We start from the raw sequence: 18,275 nt of genomic DNA on the forward strand, positions 1-18,275 counted from the left end.
AAGGAAGTTGCTGTTCCTAAGATTGGGAAGAGAAGCAAGTTTCAGTGCAGATGGGAAGAATGGAAAGGTTGGAGGTACAGAAGAGATGGGTTATCAATAGATGGGATATCTGTGAAGGGGAAAGCTACCCACAGAAGGCTTGGAAAGGAGAGACTGTTGGGTTGATCTAGTCTCAGGTTTTGCCAGGCGGGAGCCACAGTAGTACAGAGGCTAGGATACTGTCAAGGGCGTGGCCAAGGTAATGGCACTGGAAATTTGAGAGAGAAACCGGCTGGCAGGAAGCGCTGGTGAGGCTGAGCAACCTGAAAGGATGGAAGGTTATATAGCCCGAATGGTGTCTGAAATAATAATTTCACGGGAAATGCTTGGTTGCTGAATCGGGTCGCAGTATTCGCTGGATTTCCTGACCCGCTGGTCTCTGGGTCCTGGATGTTCCAATGCTTTTATAGGGCTTGCAAAGGGTAAGCGTTAAATACTGTTGGCCACATCAGAATCATTTTTAAAACTCTTAAGATTCCATTTCCTTTGATGCCTTGCGGCCACTCCGACTACAACTCCCATCATGCCTGGCAGCCGTATTGCCTGTGATCACCTACGTCCCTTAACCGCTTTACTACCCAGCATTCCTCGCTGTTTTCCTCCCTGACCATCACGCCTAGTGGGTCCTAGGAAAAGCCAATCAGATCAGGGAGTAGGAGGCCAGGCAGGCCAATCGCCGCGTCGTCGGGGCGGGGAAGGGCGTGGCCATACTCTGCCCCGCCCCTGCTCCGTGGCTGGTACTCTCCCGGCTAGTGCCTCGGGCGGGACCTAAAGATATGGGCACCACCTGGAGGAGCCCAGGATGGGTGCGGCTCGCGCTCTGCCTCGCGGGCTTGGCGCTGTCTCTCTATGCGCTGCACGTGAAGGCGGCGCGCGCCCGGGATCGGGATTACCGCGCGCTCTGCGACGTGGGCACCGCCATCAGCTGTTCGCGCGTCTTTTCCTCCAGGTTCGCGCAGGACTGGAAGACCTGGGGTTCCGGGGACCAGGAGTGCCTGGCGGCCAGGTTGCCGGATGGTTTTTGGAGTCTAGGTTCGAGGCGCCCGGGGAATGGACACTTGGGGGCCGAACTGTTCGAGGGGGCGTTGCATGCGAATTGGGTGTGCACGGGGATTCGAGATAGGAATGCGCGTCAGGAGGGCAGATAGTGCTACGGACTAGCGTTATTCTGGGGAATCGCACGTGGATCTGGATGCCACGGAATAAAGGTGACTGGGAAAGACAGGGAGGTAGGGTAGCGGTAAGGACTGATGATGGTCTTGAGGATGGCGCCAGGGGGTTGGAATGGCCGTCTCAGGGACAAGGTGGCCAGATCTGGCTGTGCTTGAGGGCCGGGGTTTAGTGGTTACTGGCATGGTGAAACATGCAGGAGGGAAGTGGGTGGCCAGCGAGCTGGAGGTTTGGAGGTCCAGGGCAAAGAGAATCTCGCTGGGGTTCCCAGTCTCTGGTAACTCTGTAAAGCTGGATCAATCATTATACCAGCCTTGCCATCTGAAGAATTATCGAAGGAGGGCTGGTCCGTTAGCTCAATTGGTTAGAGTGCCGCCTTGTAATACCAGAATCAAGTGTTTGGGTCCCTGTACCCGCCAACTACCAAAAAAAAAAAGAAAATTATTGAAGGTCTACTAGGATGAAAAGAGGGGCCTAGCAGAGGAGCTATGGCCAAGCCTGGCCTGGGGATAGGGGAGGATAGGAGCATGGACTCCTGACGTGGCCAAAGGTGTGGGAGGCCAAGAGGTCATCAGGTCATCGACCCTTGGATGGGAAAGAGGAAATCACCCTTTCAGGACAGGGCCCAAGGCACTAGGTTGACACTTCTAACCTGACTCCCCCTCACCACCACCAGGTGGGGCCGGGGCTTCGGGCTGGTGGAGCAAGTGCTGGGACAGGACAGCATCCTCAATCAATCCAACAGCATATTTGGTTGCATCTTCTACACACTACAGCTGTTGTTAGGTGAGTGGCCCCACCCCTTCGCCATGGGCCTCTTCCCCCTGGACCAGCCCAGCCCCACCCCATGCAGTCTTGGTGACCCAGACAGCTGCCCACCAGCTGCTCAATTACTGAGCATCCTGGGGGTGAGGAGGCAGGGAGAGAGCTAACAGGAGTCTTTAGTTTTAGGTTGGTTTAGGTACTGTCAGAGGCTGAAGGGCCCTTAAGGACTTCCTAATTCCTAATATTTGGGTCTCAGGGATATCATTGAATAGACAAGGGAACCAAAGTCTTGGAGGGGGCCTGTCAGAGCCTCTTGTTTTAGAGACACTTCCCCAGAAGTCCCTATTGTCTGGTCGCACCCTGAAGTCATGGCAGTGTTCTAGAGGTAGCCAGTCCCTGGAGCCCAGCCCTGATCCTTTTCTGCCTTGCAGGTTGTCTCCGGGGACACTGGGCCTCTGTCCTGCTGGTACTGAGTTCCTTGGTGTCTCTCGCTGGTTCTGTCTACCTGGCCTGGATCCTGTTCTTCGTGCTCTATGATTTCTGTATTGTTTGCATCACCACCTATGCCATCAATGTGGGCCTGATGTGGCTTAGCTTCCAACAGTTCCAGGAACCCCAGGGCAAGGCCAAGGGGCATTGAGTCTTCACCCTAAGCCAGGCTGACCTTGTGTGCTTTGTTTTGGCATGTGAGCCTTGCCCAAATGGGGCCGTGGCTGAGTTCCTAGAAGGCCCTGCTTTCCCTTCCCCCGCATACCCATACACAGGACAATGGACCAAGTGTGCCAAGCCCCTTCCTCCATGCACTGTCTCTGGCTCTGTCCCCAAGGGCTGGTTTCCAAAGCTCCTGCCATTGCCTGGGGAAGAAACGTTCTGAGCAATAAAGTTTCTCAAATCAGTTGGCCCAGTATGAACCATCTGTCTGCTGGGGACCCTGGTCTTGGGCCGCCCTCAGTGTTGCCTTATCTGGAGCTGAGAAGGATGAGTCAGAGAGAGAGTGGAGGGCCTGCCTGGGAAGGGTGGTTATGGCTGTCCCATCTCAGTGTGTGGAGTCAGCACTGCCTGGGGCGCCATCGGCCCCCACCTCCAGGAAACAGGCTGGCAGCTTGTCCCTGCTGCCCACGGGAGCCAGATCTCTTCTCCTGGGAGGGCGAAGCATGCACCTGCGAGGCAAGCTGCCCTTCTGGTTCTGTGAATGCTTGCTGGGAAGGTCTTCCTGTAGTCTAGCCTGAACCCCTCCAGCTGCCTTATCAACCATCCCAAGCCCAGTCTCAGCAGCCCTGGAGGCCCAGGGCCAGGTTATGAGTATTTTGTTTTGTTTTTCCTAATATGTACTGAGCACTTACCTATATGCCAAGCACAGTTTATGAACTTGTATTAACGTGTTAACTCATCTAATCCTTATAGCAATTGTGTGAAGTAGGTAGTGTTATTATCCCTATCTTGATGAAGAAACTGAGGTACAGAGAGGCTAAGTAATTTGCCTAAGATCACACAGCTAGTGCTAGGGAGGGGGTTAGGGAGCTCTCAGGATTTGAATCCACCCGAGCCATCTTGTTCCAGCATCTATGCTCTAAACCCTACCCACAGCTGCCTGGGCTGGCTTGAGTTCAGAGTCAGGAAGAGGAAAAGGGATGTACCCTGAGCATTCTTTCCTCCTGACTGTGAATCTTCCAACACCCACAAGAAAGGTGGGCACTGCTGTAACCCTGTTTCCTGGGAAGGCAGCAGGCCCAGAGAGGTGTTAGGATTTGCCAAAGGCTTATGGCCAGCCAGTAGTAGAGAGCCCTGGCCCCTCGGCCCCCTGCCCTGTACGTGTTGCTTCTGAAGCAAACATGGGGAGAAGTTATGTGAAACCCACTTGGCCCTGGCCTGGGAGACAGGTGGGAAGGCTGAAATGAAAAGTGGGAACTGGGAGGGCCTGCCCACCACACCCTTTACAGTTCCAGGATGACAATTCCCCGCTGAGAGCAAGTTTACTGTGTGCCAGGCTCTAGTCTAAGCATTTTTACATTCAGCAACTCTTGAGTTTTTCAGACAAGGCACAGATAGGTAACTGTCCAAAGTCACTAAAGTAGTAAGTAGGGGAACTGAGATTTGAACTCTGGCAGTCTGGGTTTAAGGCTAAGGCTCAGAGAGGGGTGGTGACCAGCCCAGGGTCACACAGCCACAGCCTCAGAGCTAGGAGCTGCTGGCTCCCTTCCAGCCCAGGAAAAGCAATGAGACATGACTCCTAGCCAACTAGGGGCGGAGCAGAGGTGGAGCTGGGGAGACCGAGGTGGCCTCTCTGAGCACCACAGCACAGGTGGCAGAGTGGCCCAGAGCAGCATGAAGCAGAGCTGGGGACCAGGGCTGCTCATCCTGGGAGCACTGGTCTTCATAGAGGGTAAGCCACTTGTGTGTGAGGGAGGGGGGCATGGTATGGTAGGGTTGCAGGGCTACCTTCCACCCCAGCAGCCCCCGCAACTTGGAGTGTGTGAGGGAGCCTGCTTGTGTGTGCATCCTGTGCCCCTGGCTGCCCTTCTACTTCCAGAACACCCTCAGGCAAGTTCTAGGCCCCTCTGGCCTTCAGTCTCCCTCTTTACATCCATCCCATTTCTCAGCTGTCCTGGCTCAGATGTTTAATGGGTGTATTTGTGGGTGCCTGTGATGGGGAAGAGGCAGGACAGAGACTCTTTGGTATGATCACTGCACTTTCTGGTGAGGTGGGGGAGTCTGAGTTGTCAAAACAGGGGTAAGGGGAGCCTCAATCTCCTGGGGCCCTCCCCACTTGGACATGATGTAGTTCTTCCTCTTAGGCCTCCTTGGCTGAGGGGACAATTAAGCTAATGCTCTCCACATACACAGGCCACCTTCCTGACTCAGCGGCGGGGGTAGGAGTTGGGGGCTTTGAAGCCGGGAGGAGGGTTGGCCTGGTCTCAAGCTGCACCCCAGGCCCTGCTCCTTGGGCCCAGGAGTGCTGAGCACAGCTGAGGGAGAACTAATTACTGAGTGTACACTCTGAATAGCTTCCAATAATAGCTGTTTCTTGACCTCATATAAATATTTTCATTCTGGGAGGGGCTGGTGAGGTAGCCACAGAGTCATAGGCAAGGGCCCAGCACCTGTCCTCCCCAACCCAGCCCCTCCATCAAGTCTGGACAGGGTAAGTAAGGCTTCTCAAGTCTTACCTGTGTCTCTCTCTCCCCAGGTCTTCAGACAGCTCAGCATGGTAAGCTCTGGGGACATGGGGCCTGGGCCTTACTTCGGTCTGAGTCGGACCTGGGGTGAGGGCAGGCCAGGGGTCTGCTGTCAGCATGACCCGCCCCTCTCCATAGCCTGTGGGCAGCGTGGCCCTGGTCCCCCTGAACCTCAGGAGGGCAACACGACACCTGGAGAGTGGCCCTGGCAGGCCAGCGTGAGGAGGCAGGGAGTCCACATCTGCAGTGGCTCCCTGGTGGCAGACACCTGGGTCCTCACTGCTGCCCACTGCTTTGAAAAGTGAGTCATGGTTGGGGTCAGACAGGGTCTCTGGCTTTGGGGGTGGGTGATTTGTCCCCAAGCCCCACAAAACTGGTCCCTGCCCTTAAAATAATAATAAAGTACCATTTATTGAGAATCTGCCATGTGCCAGGTACATATCAATTTAAACTTAACAGGGCTGGCCAGTTAGCTCAGCTGGTTAGAACGCAGCCTTACAAACCCAAGGTCAGGAGTTCAGATCCCCATATGAGCCAGCTGCAAAAAAACAAAAACAAAAAAACTCTTAACGACCTTTCACGCAGAAGCTTTACAAGTGAGAAAACTGAGGTTTTGAGAAGGGAAGAAGCTTGCTCAAAGCCACAGACTGGAATCTGCACATCTTCCACCTACCTTGTGCTGTCTCCCGTAGTGTCATGGTCTTTCCTTGACTCAACATCTGGCCTTGTCCCTCCTCTTCCAGGGAGGCAGCAACAGAACTGAACTCCTGGTCAGTTGTCCTGGGTTCTCTGCAGCGTGAAGGGCTGAGCGCAGGGGCTGAGGAGAGAGGGGTGGCTGCCCTGCAGTTGCCCAGGGCCTATAATCACTACAGCCAGGGCTCTGACTTGGCTCTGCTGCAGCTTGCTCACCCAGCGGCTCACACACCCCTCTGTCTGCCCCAAACTACACATCGCTTCCCCTTTGGAAGCTCCTGCTGGGCCACTGGCTGGGATCAGGACACAAGTGATGGTAAGTGCTATCCCAGACTGAAGCCCAGAGAGGCATTCTGCAGAGACACAGTCTCAGCTCCCAACTGTCCCGGCTTCCAGTCTCCCTTGCTTCCCAGAGCCCAGACTCCGACCCCAACCCCATCTCTTTTGCCAGCTCCTGGGACCCTCAGGAATCTGCGCCTGCGTCTAATCAGCCGCCCTACATGTAACTGTCTCTACAACCGGCTACACCAGCGGCTGCTGTCCAGCCCGGCCCGGCCTGGGATGCTGTGTGGGGGTGCCCAGCCCGGGGTGCAGGGGCCCTGTCAGGTCTGAGGGGGAGGAGAGGGGAAGGAAGCAGAAGGGGAATGGGCCTGGCCTTGAGCCAGGGGGTTGACCCACACGGATGGGTGGAAGAGCCACAGTCAGAGAATGTCTGTCCCTGGCTCTGTTGCCTGGCTCCAGGGAGATTCCGGGGGCCCTGTGCTGTGCCGAGAGCCTGATGGACACTGGGTTCAGGCTGGGATCATCAGCTTCGCAACAAGCTGTGCCCAGGAGGACACTCCTGTGCTGCTGACCAACATGGCTGCTCACAGCTCCTGGCTGCAGCCTCGAGCTCACGGGGCAGCCTTTCTGGCTCAGAACCCAGAGACCCTGGGGACCAGTGATGAGGACAGCTGTATAGGTATGAGCAGGGGTGTTGGGAGTGGGACACGTGGGGACACCCAGGCCCGCACAAGGACTTCTGGGCAGGGGTGGAAGCCACAGCGAAACAAACTTCAACTCAGAACACAGAACTGACATAGGCATGCACACATGGCCAAGGGCTAACTGGGGGCTTTTAAGGCCCCTTTCAGACCCTGAAAGCCCCATACGGCTGAGAGGCATAGATGCTCTAGAACTTTACAAGTTTGGAGTTTAGGTAAGGAGAGGGATCTCTGAGACCTGGTTGAAGGTTTTGAGGGGAAGCCATAAGCTTCCAGCCAGGGACTCAGTGAGGCTGGAAAGGGTAGGGCTCCCTATCAGAATTCTGGCATTAAGTGATTGACATGTAAATCAAATGCAAAATAATTTCTGGGACAGAAATTATGTCTTGATGGTAAGAGAAGCCTTAGTGAGCTAAGAATTCTGGAACTGTTCCCGGCCTGGAGGGGTACAGACGGGTGGGGCAGGGGAGTGCTGAGCCAGGCTGTTTCTGTAGACTGGGATGGGAGTCCTGTCAGACTGTGAAAGCTAACAGCACCAGCCCTGGCTTTTGAATCCCAAGTTGACTACTTTCCTATGGTTACAGAACTAGAGTCACTTAGCCTCTCTGGAACTTTGGTTACCTTCAGTAAGGAAGGTAACAAAACTCAACTTAAAAGGAGTATCTAACAGTATGTGGGCAGTGCTTAGCACAGGGCCTGGCATGCAGCAAGCACTTAATAAGAAGTCGGGTGATGTGATCCATATTTCAGCCTGCGGATCCTTGAAGGGAGGTCCCCAGGCAGGAGCCCCTTCCCTGTGGCCCTGGGAGGCCAGGCTGAAGCACCAGGGGCGGCTAGCCTGTGGCGGAGCCCTGGTGTCAGAGGAGGCGGTTCTGGCTGCTGCCCACTGCTTCATCGGGTGAGCCCTGTTCCCCTCTCCCTTGTGTCCCTGCTCCTGCCGGAAGCCCTGTCACCCAGTGGTGTCAATGCTGCCCTGCACAGGCGCCAGAGCCCAGAGGAATGGAGCGTAGGGCTGGGGTCTGGGCCAGAGGAGTTGGGCCTGAAGCAGCTCATCCTGCATGGGGCCTACACCCACCCAGAGGGGGGCTACGATGTGGCCCTCCTACTGCTGGCCCAGCCTGTGACACTGGGCCCCAGCCTGCGGCCCCTCTGCCTGCCCTACGCTGATCACCACCTGCCTGATGGGGAACGCGGCTGGGTCCTGGGGCTGGCCCACCAGGGAGCAGGTAGGTGGACAAGGGGTTACCAGCAGCTGTCCATCCAGCCTAAAGGCTTCTGGGGCAGCCAGGTCTTTTCCCTTGCCCTCTAGGCATCAGCTCCCCCCAGACAGTGCCTGTGACCCTCCTGGGGCCTAGGGCCTGCAACCGGCTGCATGCAACCCCCGGGAGCGACAGCATCCCCATTCTGCCAGGGATGGTGTGTACCAGTGCTGTGGGTGAGCTGCCCCACTGTGAGGTGAGCCCCAGTCCCCCAAACCCTACCCAAGACCCCTGGCATCCCTCACCCTGCAGCTAATGAATAGACCTTTTGCCTGCTTGGCCTCCAGCCCTATCTCTCACCTGAAACTAGGACTATCTGCCAGCTAGCCCCCAAACAGCCAGAGCTTCAGCACTAGCCCCTTCTGCTGTCCCCCGCAGCTGCCTTAGGGGAAGACATGGTCACCCAGTGTCACCTGACCCTTGACAGGGCCTTTCTGGGGCACCACTGGTGCATGAGGTGAGGGGCATGTGGTTCCTGGCTGGGATACACAGCTTTGGAGATGCCTGCCAAGGCCCAGCAAGACCTGCAGTCTTCACAGCGCTCCCCGCCTATGAGGACTGGGTCAGCAGTTTGGACTGGCAGGTCTACTTTGCGGAGGAGCCTGAGCCTGAGCCCGAGCCCGAGCCCGAAAGCTGCCTGGCCAACATGAGTATGTGGCGCTGGGGCTTCCCTGCTGGATCCCCCCTCCAGATTCCTTCTCTCTCAATCTAGGGAAAGTGCTGTTCTGACCCCCTCTAGCCATCCTGGGTTGGGTGGGGCAGACCTGTCTGGATTCACATTCTGGCTTTCCTCCATTGTGTGACTTGGAACAGGCCTCTCAGCCTTTTGAGCCTCAGCGTTCTCACGTGTCACAGGGACCAAAAGAGATCCTGTTCCTTCAGGGAGGGATCAAAGTTGTGAGGATGAGGCCAACCCCACCCTCCTTCTTCTCCCTGACAGGCCAACCAGCCAGCTGTTAACAGGTGACCCAGGCTGTTCGCAGGACATGGAACACAGTCAATTCCCACTGCCCTTGCCCCTACCCATGCGTGGTTGCAGGCACTAGGGCAGGCTCAACAGCCTAGTGGGACCTAACCTGCACAGGACCAGCAGATGCCCCATACCCCCCTGCAGGACAGGGGTGTCACTCGCCTGTGACTGTCCCCACACCCAGCTCTGCTCTCCAATGCAGGCATCCCCAGCTTTCCCTATCCTTCATCGTCTCAGATATAACCACACCAGCCACCTGTTTTGAAAATTTCTTTTTATGGGGGGAGCGATTTTCCTTTTTTTAAAACTTAAATAAATTGTTACAAAATAGACTTTAGAAAATAAGTTACAAATTGTAGCAAAAGGCTCCCTTTCCACAGGCAACATTCCCACCCATGGCCTCTCTGAATCTGCCTCTCCCTGGTGTCAGAATCTGGCTGATGAGGCAGAGTCCTCCACTGGGAAGAGTGTGGTGACACAGGCTGGAGGAGGGAAGTCCTTTAAGGACAGGGACATGAGGAACACCCCATCCCCGTTTTAAGAAAGAAGCCAGATCTGGGTCCTCATCGCAGAGGGAGAGGAGAAAAGAGATGCAGATGCCCAAACTACTCCTGAGTAAAAAACAGAGATCAAGTCCCTCCCTGCCCGCACCCCCCTCCCCAATATTCTGATCTTTGGAAACTTGAAGTTTAGAGGGAGAAGCTGAGGTCTGCAGGCCACTGGGGTGAAGGGTCCAAGAGTGGGGTTGTGGGGGTGGGTGGAGAGGGCAATGACAAGTCCCCTCTGCCTGCTGCTGGTGCCACTGGGGCTCCTGGGGAGAGAGAGAGGAATCACTGACTGAGGGGGTAGCCCCCACACAGCTTGTACCCCCCTCCCAGCTCTGCAGGCCATTCCCCCCCACCCATGGCTCCAGAGCCCATACAAGAACCCAGGAACCCCTCGGACTCCCAGTAATTTTCCCAGCCATGGCTAACTGGCTCCTTGCTCATTTCCCTTGAGGTCACAAAAAACCTATTATTGTGAAAGCCATCCCTTTAGCTCTCCAGGGACTCTCACCCATCACCCCTCCTTCCTTGGCAAGCTCTGGTCAAGGGCCCACCATCTCAGGGACACCCACCCTTGGTGGCCACTAGGCGGACTGGGTCCTTCTCTCTAGAGGTGGAGAGAGCGAGCACGGGGCTTGCTGAAGGGACAGGCTGCCCCACTCCTCCGCAGCCTCATCCTCCACCAGGCTGGGCGGAGATGACTACACCAGATCTCCTCTGATAAAGGATGTGCGATAAGGGCTAATGGCTGTGGTTACAACAGCTAGGCATGGCTTCAAAGAAATAATTATCTGTGACTCAGTCCTCCAGTTAAAGGTGTGCAGGGGGTGGGGGATAGATGTGGAAAGGGTGGTTTGGTTGGATCCTAAAAAGGAAATATGCATTCTCAGGCTGGGGTTGCTTAAAGGGAAAAAAAAATCTCCCCCCCCAAAACAAAATGACTGGTCACAGCATGGCAGAGGAGCCCAGACCGCTTGCTGCCTCTGTCCCTGCCCAATCACTATCCCCACCTTGCATGGCTCTAGCCCACCAGGCTCTCTCTCCACCTGACCTGGGTGCTCATATCTCAGCTGTTCAAAAGGCAGCATCCTTAAACTGGTTTTCTCACTCCACATCCAAGCCCCAGCCACCTGTTGGAAACCATGACTCTCTCCTCTCACTCCTTGCTCCCTTACCCACTTGGGGCCCAATTTCACTCTCCACTCTGTGACCATCTCCTTCGGGGACCCTTCAAGTCTCTGCCCGAGCCCATTCATGCCTCCATACCAGAGCTGGCCACTGTCCATTCCTCCTGGTGCTGCTGCTGCTGGTGCTGCAGGAAGCTGATTCGGCGGCGGAAGTGGCGGGGACAATGGGGACAGGTGAAAGGTCCCTCCCGGGGTGCATGGACCCGCCCATGGCCCTCCAGCCGGGCTGCTGTCCGGAAGGCCTTGCCACAGATGCTGCAACGGTGGCGCTTGGGGTCTGTGTGGGTCCTCCCATGGTTCTTAAGGGACAGCAGGTTGGGTAGAAGCTTCGGGCAGAGGGAGCAGGGATAGAGTCCAGTGGTGTGGGCCTTCTGGTGGTTCAGCAGGCTGCCGGCATGGCGGTAGGAACGCCCACATTGGGCACAGCAGAAGGGCCGCTCCGTGTCTCCAGCCTCTGTGGCCTTCAAACCTTGCCCTCCACTAGCTCTCTCAGCACTCTCTCCTGGAGCTCTTGGGGGCTCTGATAGGAACTCCTGGGCTTTCCCTTGACCAGGGAGACCCACTTTGTCCTCCACAGTCTGAGCTTTGGGACCTCTGGCCTTTTCTATCTGGGTTGGCACCTGACTATAGTCCCTGGCATGAGTCTGTAGATGGCTGGCCAGTTCCTGGTGGGACTGGAGGGTCTTGCCACAGTCAGAGCAGGCAAAAGGTTGGGAAGCTATGTGGTTGTGGCTGTGGCTGTGGCTTTTACTGGCCACAGGATCCAAAAATTCTTTGGAGCAGAGCACGCAATAGTGTCGGTCTGTCTTGTGGGTGTTGTGGTGGTTCAAGGGGCCACCTGGCTGGCAACAGGTCCTGCCACACTGGCTGCAGGAAGAGGAGTGACTCTCTGACTGGAGCTGAGAACTACTGTCTCCATTGTCCCAGCCATCCACATGACTCAGACCAGGTCCATTGGACTGGCTGTCAACAAGGTGGCAAGGACTCCTGGGGACACTGTCCTCTGAATCGCCTTCTGGCTTGGTCATTACCTGGCCCTGAGGAACCCAACCTTCATCGTGACTCACCAGTCCTTGGTCTCCTTGCCACCCATCTGCCTTCCGCACACCCCAGGACAATGGTTCTGTGGCTCTTGATGCCTTGATAGGAATCAGACTGTGCTCGTCTGGCCTCAAGGCCCCATCCTCCAGCTGGGGTACTGACTCCATGCTACCTGCCCTGCCCTCCTGTCCCTGGATGGCAGCCAGGTTCCCCTCTGTGCCATTTGGGCCTTCCTGGCCACTAGCCAGCTCCCGTTTGGTCTCCGCCTCATGCTCCCGCAGGTGTCGCTCCAAAGATCCCCGGCCAGGAAAGCCATGGCCACAGAGGGCACAGCGCACAGTTGATCGCCGACACCGTCCTGCCCGCCGCCGCCGATTCTCTGAGTGCAGCCTCTGATGGTCCTTCAGAGCCATGCGGTTGGAGTAGGTCTTGGGGCAGGTGGGGCAACTGTACTGGCCTGTCTCATGGCTGCGCCGGTGGTTCAGGAGGCTGCCGGCATGGCGGTAGGTCCGCCCACACTGGCCACACCGGAAGGGCCTATCTTCCCGGACCAGCTTTCGGGTGCCCCCACCCCCTCGCCGTTCAGCATGGACTCGCTGGTGGCTGGCCAGCTGTTTCCGCAGGCGGAAGGCCTTCCCGCAGTCGCTACAGCGGAAACGCCGGGGATCTGCATGGATGCGCCGGTGGTTCTTGAGGGACATGAGGTTCGAGAAGCCCTTGGAGCAGGCCTGGCAGCCAAAGTGGCCAGTCTGGTGGCTCTGCCGGTGATTGATGAGGCTGCCTGCGTGCTTGTACGACCGGCCGCACACCTCGCAGCTGAAGGGCCGCTCAGAACTGGCCTCAGTCTGGCAGCCCTTCTCTGCTGTCTCCAACCTTGGCTCTTCCTCCTCCCCCTTCACAGTGGTCTCCTCCCATGCCTCTTCTTTCACCCTGGCCACCTCCTCCAGGGGCTCCACTTTAAATGCTTCCTGGAGCTTCCCTACTTCTGCCGGCCCTGACCCCTCCTCTGCCATGTTCTGGGGCTCACTGCTGCTTCCTGCCTCTGGGAAGGGGCCCACCTGGGGCTCGGAGCCTTTGCAGCGAGGGTGGTTCCGCAGATGGTTACGGTAGGCAGCCAGGTTGGGGTAGCAGCGGGAGCAGACGAGGCAGGTGAAGTCTCCGGTCTGGTGGATCTTGCGGTGGTTCACCAGGCTGCCCCCGTGGCGGTAGGTCTTGCCACACTGGTTGCAGCGAAAGGGGCGGGGCTGGGCCTCCAGCAAACTTTCAGCACCCTGTGTGCAAAGGCTGCCAGCCTCTGTGGTGCCTACTCCCTCTTCAGACTTTGTGTCTCCACCCTCTCCAGAGACAGAGGTCACTGTGCCCTCCAAGACACTGTCTGCAACCATGTCCATGGCATCACCTGACACTCCCAGGGGACTGGGAGGCTTGTTTGTGGTAGTCCCAGAACTTTGACTTTGGTGGTGACGCTCCAGACTCCCCAGGTCATCGTAGGTCTGCCCACAGCAGCCACAGATGTGTCCATACCCTGCTCCATCCAGCGCCTCCACCTCCCGCTGCAGCTGATTCAGCAGCTCTGCCTCCGAGAGCTGCAGGGGTGGGCTATGGGTGGAGGCTGCCTCTGTTGCTCCCTCCTCTTCCCCCTCTTCCTCTGAGCCCTCTGCCACACCTGAGGAGCTGTGAGCCTGGCGCCGGTGAAGCCTGTAGCCAGCCCGCCCAGGAAAGATCATGCCACAGAGACAGCATAGGAAAGGCTGTGCAGAGGCCGCCTCCCCAGGCCCGTGGTTCTGGAAGTGGCTGCGCAGGGCAGGTAGAGAGTCAAACTCCTTTGGGCAAAGGGAGCACTGATAGATGCCTGGTGGGTGGCAGGGCCTGTGGCTCAGCAGGCTGGTGGCATGGGGGAAAGAATGCCCACAGTCAGAACATGTGTGAGAGACCTCAGCCTGCCAGGCGGTGGCAGCTCCAGCTGAGTGGGAAGAAGAGTTAGGCCGGCCAGTGGCCAGTTTCTGGTCTTCGTCCACTCCAGTGAGGCCGTTAGAGAAGCAAGTCCCATTGCCTTCCTCATTGCCCGGGATTTCCAAGTTATCAAGGAAACAAGCCTCCTTCCTTTCTAGCCCTTCTTCAGTCCCTCTGCTCTCTCTGTCACCCTGGAAACAGGCCTCATCCCTCTCAAGCCCACATTTGTCCCCTTCAGATTCAGCCTGCAAACAGTCCCCATCACTTTCCAAGTTGCCTTCGGCCCCACAAGGACTTTCCCCTGAAGGATCTTGGGGAAAGTCCAGGCTCTCATGGTCTTCCAACTCCTGGGCCCAGTTTCCCACTGACGGGAGTCTGGCTTCTCTCCCACTGCCAGCATTGCCAGCCCGTTTCCGATGCCGCCTGCTCCACCGCCGACTGTGGCGTCGCAAATGGTTCTTCATGGCAGCCATGGTGTGGAAGTGCTTGGCACAGGCCCCACAACTGAAGTCCCCTGTCTGGTGGGTCTGCCTGTGGTTGATAAGGCTGCCCGAATGGCGATAGCTCTTTCCACAGTCTCGGCAGGCAAATGCCCGAGGAGGTGACAGGTTGGTCCCTGTCCTATCTTCCCCTTCTCCTGCCCTGTGGGTCAGGCTGTGATATTCAAGGCTCCTGAGGTCGTCAAAGAACTTCCCACAGGTGTTACAGATCTGTGGTACAGTCCTTTCTGCTGCTGATGGGAAATCGGTGGCCTCCTCTTCATGTCTGCACACATGCCCCTCAGCTGTGTGAGGAGCGGCTTCTGCTCCCAACGGGTCAGGCGGGAGTTCCACCTTGAGGTGGCTGGGGGGGCCCTCGGTCCCTGGGTCTGCACTTAGGCGAGCAGCCTTGCAATGTACCCGCACATGGTTGCGCAGGGCCATAAGGTTGGGGTACTTGCGGGGACAGAGTGAGCACTGGTATTCTCCTGTCCGATGGCTGTGGCGGTGGTTCACCAGGCTACCCCGGTGGCGGTAAGCCCGACCACACTCATTGCACTTATAGGGACGATAGTCCAGGGTGGTGGAGGGGACCTCTTCCTCTTTGTGAGTGCTCTCAGCCAGCAGCAGGGGAGCTGATGGCTGCCCATCTTCTCCAGCTCCTTGCCGGGGTCTGTGATGAGCCCGCACGTGGTTTTTGAGGGCAGCTGCATTGAAGAGCTGCTTAGAACAGATTGAGCAGGGATAGACACCTGTCTGGTGGCTCTTTCGATGGTTGATGAGGCTCCCAGCATGGCGGTAAGTACGGCCACAATCCCCACAGCGGAAAGGCCGGTATTCTTCCAGGCCACTGTCCTCCAACTCCCCAGAGGTGCTGAGCTCTCCAGAGCCATTCAGCATCTGTGTACTAGGGAGCTGGTCCCGGCTGCTCTCGTTTGTGTGCCCATTGGTAGTGGGCATCCCTTTCTCTTCCCATGGCCGCTCCTGCATTTCACCCTCATGGGACTGCTGGTGTTCCAGCAGCTCCCGGGGGAGCCGGAAAGCACGAGGGCAGTGGGGACAGTGGTAAGGCCGATACTGGGCATGGAGTCGGGAGTGGTTCTTCAGGGCCATGAGGTTAGAGAACTCCTTAAAGCAGATGGCACAAGGGTAATTGCCCAGGGTGTGACTCTGACGGTGGTTGGTGAGGCTCCCAGCATGCTTGTAGGTCTTGCCGCATTGACTGCACTTGTACCGTCGCTCCTCCTCAGCAGGAGGGGACTGGGTGGGCTCCTGGCCCCCTGTGAAGTTCACTACTGATTCAGCCAAATACTGTTCCAAATTGCTAAGGAGGCTGCTGGCTGGGGTGGGGAGAGGGGGGGCTCTGGCAGAGTTGTTAGTGGGCCCCCAGCCCTCTGCACTTTCCTCGGGATCTGGCTGGCTCTCCCAGCCTTCTCTTTGTCTGGTGTGTGGATCTTCCCAAGTGCCCAGAGCTGCCCTGGGGTCAGGTCTAGACTCAAAGTCAGGTGTCTCTTCAGTATGTTTTGTCTGGTTTCCCCAGCTTTCCCCAGGGCCAAGCCTCTGGCCCCAGGAGTCAGAGGAAACCATCTCACCCTGGAGGTGAGGAGTGGCTACCTTGGGGCGGGGGGGCCTGCGCCTGCGCCGTCCTTCAGGAGCATGAGTCCTCATGTGGCTCTTGAGGGCCATGGGATTGGTAAAGTCCTTGCCACAAGTGGTACAGGGGAAAAGGCCAGTCTCGTGGGTCCGGCGGTGGTTGACCAGGCTCCCTGGGTGACGGTAGCCCCGCCCACACTGCTGGCAGCGGTAGGGCCGAGGAATGCTGTCAGCCTCCTCACTGTCCTGGTTGGGAGATGGATGGAGCAGTTCTCGGTGCCGTGACAGTTCCGGAAGGCTAGGAAAGTGGCGCTGACAGTTGGAGCAGCTGAGTGAGGGGGGTGCGTCCTCCATGGGGCAATGTAGCAGAAACCTGGAGCTTCAGGATGAGCAGACAGGTGGGAGCAGCATCTTCCTCTGGTGGAGGAGCTAAGGCCTAGAAAGAGAGAGCACTGGTCAAAAGGAAGGCCTGAATTAACTTTGCTTCTAGGTTCTATGAGCAACAAGTTGACCAGAAGTCACTGAGAGGTTCCTCAAGCCTCAATGCCCAGAGACCTGCTTTCCAGTAGAAATAATCTTGAGGCACCATCATTTAAGGCTCCCTGTGCACAAGCTCCCTAAATATGACTGACTTAGGCATAAGTCAACCCTAGAGGTATAGACAAGAAAACAAAAGTCTAGAGGAATGCAATCTATTTCTGATCACATACCTATTATCGTGTTCTTCAGACCAGATCCAAAAGGTCTTACTGTTCCTAACCCTCTGCTCTTTATAATCCTGAAACAAACAAAATCTTTTGTGACATCTTAAAAGGAAACCAGAAGTCTTTCTAGGCTTCTCAATAAGAGAAGTTCAATCCTTCCTCCTTCACCCTTCAGCTAAACAAAGTAGCCTAGAAGCATTGAAAAAGCAACTACTTTCTCCAGTTGACAGCTGAGGACCTGAGAGGTTAGACGCCCTGTTCAGAGAAAGAGCTGGCTTGTTCTTTTATTGCCCCTAGTCCTTTCAGGTCACAAGGTCTCTTTTCCAAGAGACTCTCATGGCCACTTCCTTTACGTACTTCCCCTGAACCCAAACTATCTTCCATCTTGGAAATTCCACTCCCTTCCAGGCTGGAATTTCATTTCATCCCTACCTTTTCTTTCCCATGGCCCCTCAACATCCTTTCTCATTTTTTCTTCCGCCTCCTCACTTAATACTGATGGTGACAGCAATTCACTGTGCTAAGTATATTCATCTTGTCATTTAATCCCCACAACACACCGCAATGCCTGTTATCCCAGTTTACACATGAGCAGTCTTCACTCCAAAGCCGTGCCCTCTCAATTCCAGTACCTCATGCCTCCTACAACACGTTGGCCTTTTCCGATTCTGACTCCATGTTCCCGTGGGACCCCAACACAACTCCAATCTCTGACTCTAAAACCCCTCACTGATCCCTCGAACTCTCAACCTTACAAAGCTCTTCGCTCAAGAGTCCCCTCCCCTAATCAACTACAGACGAGGTCTTCTCTTCTCACTCATCTCCTCTGCCAATCTCCTCTCAGAACCCCTACCTCGCACCGGCGGCTCCTTCTTGTTCCCGCCGCGGGCGCGTCCGTTGGGGACCGCGAACGGGAGCGCGCCTGCGCACTGGGACCCTTACCCTAACTGCAGCTGCACGCCCCGAGGGGTGGCTGTGGGGGGCTCTCGCGCTCCCACACACGCACACTCAGTCGGGGCTCCCGGGAGGTGGGAGGAAAGGGAAAGAGGGAAAGGGGAAGCGGAGAAGGAAGGAAGTAAAGGGAAGAGTGCACAGCTGGCACAAGCCAGAAGTCTACCCCCAGCTCCGCGGACACTTCCTATTGTTACTAGGAAACAGGAAGTGTCCTAGAGGCAAAAGCTTCCCCGACAGACTTCCGCCTCGGGAACACTTCCTGTCCCGCCTCCTAGCAGCCGTTCTGCACAGACACACCTCACACTCTGGCTCCGCCCACGTAGGTCACAGGGCGGTGTTTTTACGCACTACCTTAGCCACACTTCCGGCAAAAACTGCAAAAATCGTTCTGGTGCACATTGCATAAACAGAAGAGGGAAAAAAAGATTCTGCATCCCCGGTCACAGTACTTGGTGACACTTTTTGTGGGGCTCCCTGAAAGACTCTCCCCAAGACAGATGGAGGAACTGTCATTAAATTCACTCCATGTTATTAAAGGAAATGTGGAATATAAGCGAATTTAGATACTACAAAGCTTGAGCAGTTCCTTTCTGCCCTCCCACATTCTAGTCCTTGCAGACACTTCCGGTGACTTGGCCCCAGGCTAGTAACAGCCGGGTTTATACCTTCAACCTGGCCGGCGTCCCCTACCCTTGGCACCCACAGGATGTTTCTCCGCCACTATAGGCTGGATGTAGTCCGTAAACTTTTCCTTCCTGCCTAGC

The 18,275-nt window shown here is 56.4% G+C and overlaps 3 protein-coding genes across 6 annotated transcripts; 2 read left to right on the plus strand and 1 right to left on the minus strand.

Moving 5' to 3' along the window:
* Nucleotides 1-767: 767 nt before the first annotated feature.
* VKORC1 (vitamin K epoxide reductase complex subunit 1) lies at nucleotides 768-2,979 on the plus strand. 3 transcript variants are annotated; one of them, XM_063100792.1, is made up of 3 exons: nucleotides 768-1,071; nucleotides 1,886-1,995; nucleotides 2,406-2,979. In XM_063100792.1, exons 1-3 carry the CDS (start codon nucleotides 842-844, stop codon nucleotides 2,612-2,614), a joined length of 549 nt encoding a protein of 182 aa, XP_062956862.1. In that variant the 5' UTR covers nucleotides 768-841; the 3' UTR covers nucleotides 2,615-2,979. The 3 variants fall into 3 exon arrangements, with proteins under 3 accessions (XP_062956862.1, XP_062956863.1, XP_062956864.1); XM_063100793.1 differs by having other exon boundaries at nucleotides 768-988; nucleotides 2,406-2,977; XM_063100794.1 differs by lacking the exon at nucleotides 1,886-1,995 and having other exon boundaries at nucleotides 768-988; nucleotides 2,406-2,511.
* A 1,320-nt stretch (nucleotides 2,980-4,299) lies between these two features.
* PRSS53 (serine protease 53) lies at nucleotides 4,300-9,267 on the plus strand. The gene is made up of 11 exons (XM_063100812.1): nucleotides 4,300-4,357; nucleotides 5,162-5,182; nucleotides 5,289-5,451; nucleotides 5,894-6,159; nucleotides 6,295-6,449; nucleotides 6,585-6,804; nucleotides 7,577-7,724; nucleotides 7,808-8,052; nucleotides 8,136-8,281; nucleotides 8,513-8,735; nucleotides 9,026-9,267. Exons 1-11 carry the CDS (start codon nucleotides 4,300-4,302, stop codon nucleotides 9,043-9,045), a joined length of 1,665 nt encoding a protein of 554 aa, XP_062956882.1. The 3' UTR covers nucleotides 9,046-9,267.
* A 93-nt stretch (nucleotides 9,268-9,360) lies between these two features.
* Nucleotides 9,361-18,249, minus strand: ZNF646 (zinc finger protein 646). Of its 2 annotated transcripts, XM_063100914.1 has the most exons (4): nucleotides 17,411-17,469; nucleotides 16,564-16,631; nucleotides 10,867-16,289; nucleotides 9,361-9,866 (listed from the first exon to the last, which is right to left on the minus strand). In XM_063100914.1, the coding sequence occupies exons 3-4, from the start codon at nucleotides 16,205-16,207 to the stop codon at nucleotides 9,745-9,747; spliced, it is 5,463 nt and encodes a 1,820-aa protein (XP_062956984.1). In that variant the 5' UTR covers nucleotides 16,208-16,289; nucleotides 16,564-16,631; nucleotides 17,411-17,469; the 3' UTR covers nucleotides 9,361-9,744. The 2 variants fall into 2 exon arrangements, with proteins under 2 accessions (XP_062956984.1, XP_062956985.1); XM_063100915.1 differs by lacking the exons at nucleotides 16,564-16,631; nucleotides 17,411-17,469 and adding an exon at nucleotides 18,177-18,249.
* Nucleotides 18,250-18,275: the final 26 nt, after the last annotated feature.

The sequence above is a fragment of the Cynocephalus volans genome, chromosome 6, assembly GCF_027409185.1.
Source record: "Cynocephalus volans isolate mCynVol1 chromosome 6, mCynVol1.pri, whole genome shotgun sequence".
Lineage (NCBI taxonomy): Eukaryota > Metazoa > Chordata > Mammalia > Dermoptera > Cynocephalidae > Cynocephalus > Cynocephalus volans.

Bases quoted from the DNA above. Each gene is read 5' to 3' on its own strand.
- VKORC1 (XM_063100792.1), top strand. From the start codon at position 842: ATGGGTGCGGCTCGCGCTCTGCCTCGCGGGCTTGGCGCTGTCTCTCTA. The intron at 1,072-1,885 runs GTTCGAGGCGCC...CACCACCACCAG, and splicing joins GGATGGTTTTTGGAGTCTAG to GTGGGGCCGGGGCTTCGGGC. The intron at 1,996-2,405 runs GTGAGTGGCCCC...TCTGCCTTGCAG, and splicing joins CACACTACAGCTGTTGTTAG to GTTGTCTCCGGGGACACTGG.
- PRSS53 (XM_063100812.1), top strand. From the start codon at position 4,300: ATGAAGCAGAGCTGGGGACCAGGGCTGCTCATCCTGGGAGCACTGGTC. The intron at 7,725-7,807 runs GTGAGCCCTGTT...TGCCCTGCACAG, and splicing joins GCTGCCCACTGCTTCATCGG to GCGCCAGAGCCCAGAGGAAT. The intron at 8,053-8,135 runs GTAGGTGGACAA...CTTGCCCTCTAG, and splicing joins GCTGGCCCACCAGGGAGCAG to GCATCAGCTCCCCCCAGACA.
- ZNF646 (XM_063100915.1), bottom strand. From the start codon at position 16,207: ATGGAGGACGCACCCCCCTCACTCAGCTGCTCCAACTGTCAGCGCCAC. The intron at 9,867-10,866 runs GTATGGAGGCAT...CTCTCTCCCCAG, and splicing joins ATGGACAGTGGCCAGCTCTG to GAGCCCCAGTGGCACCAGCA.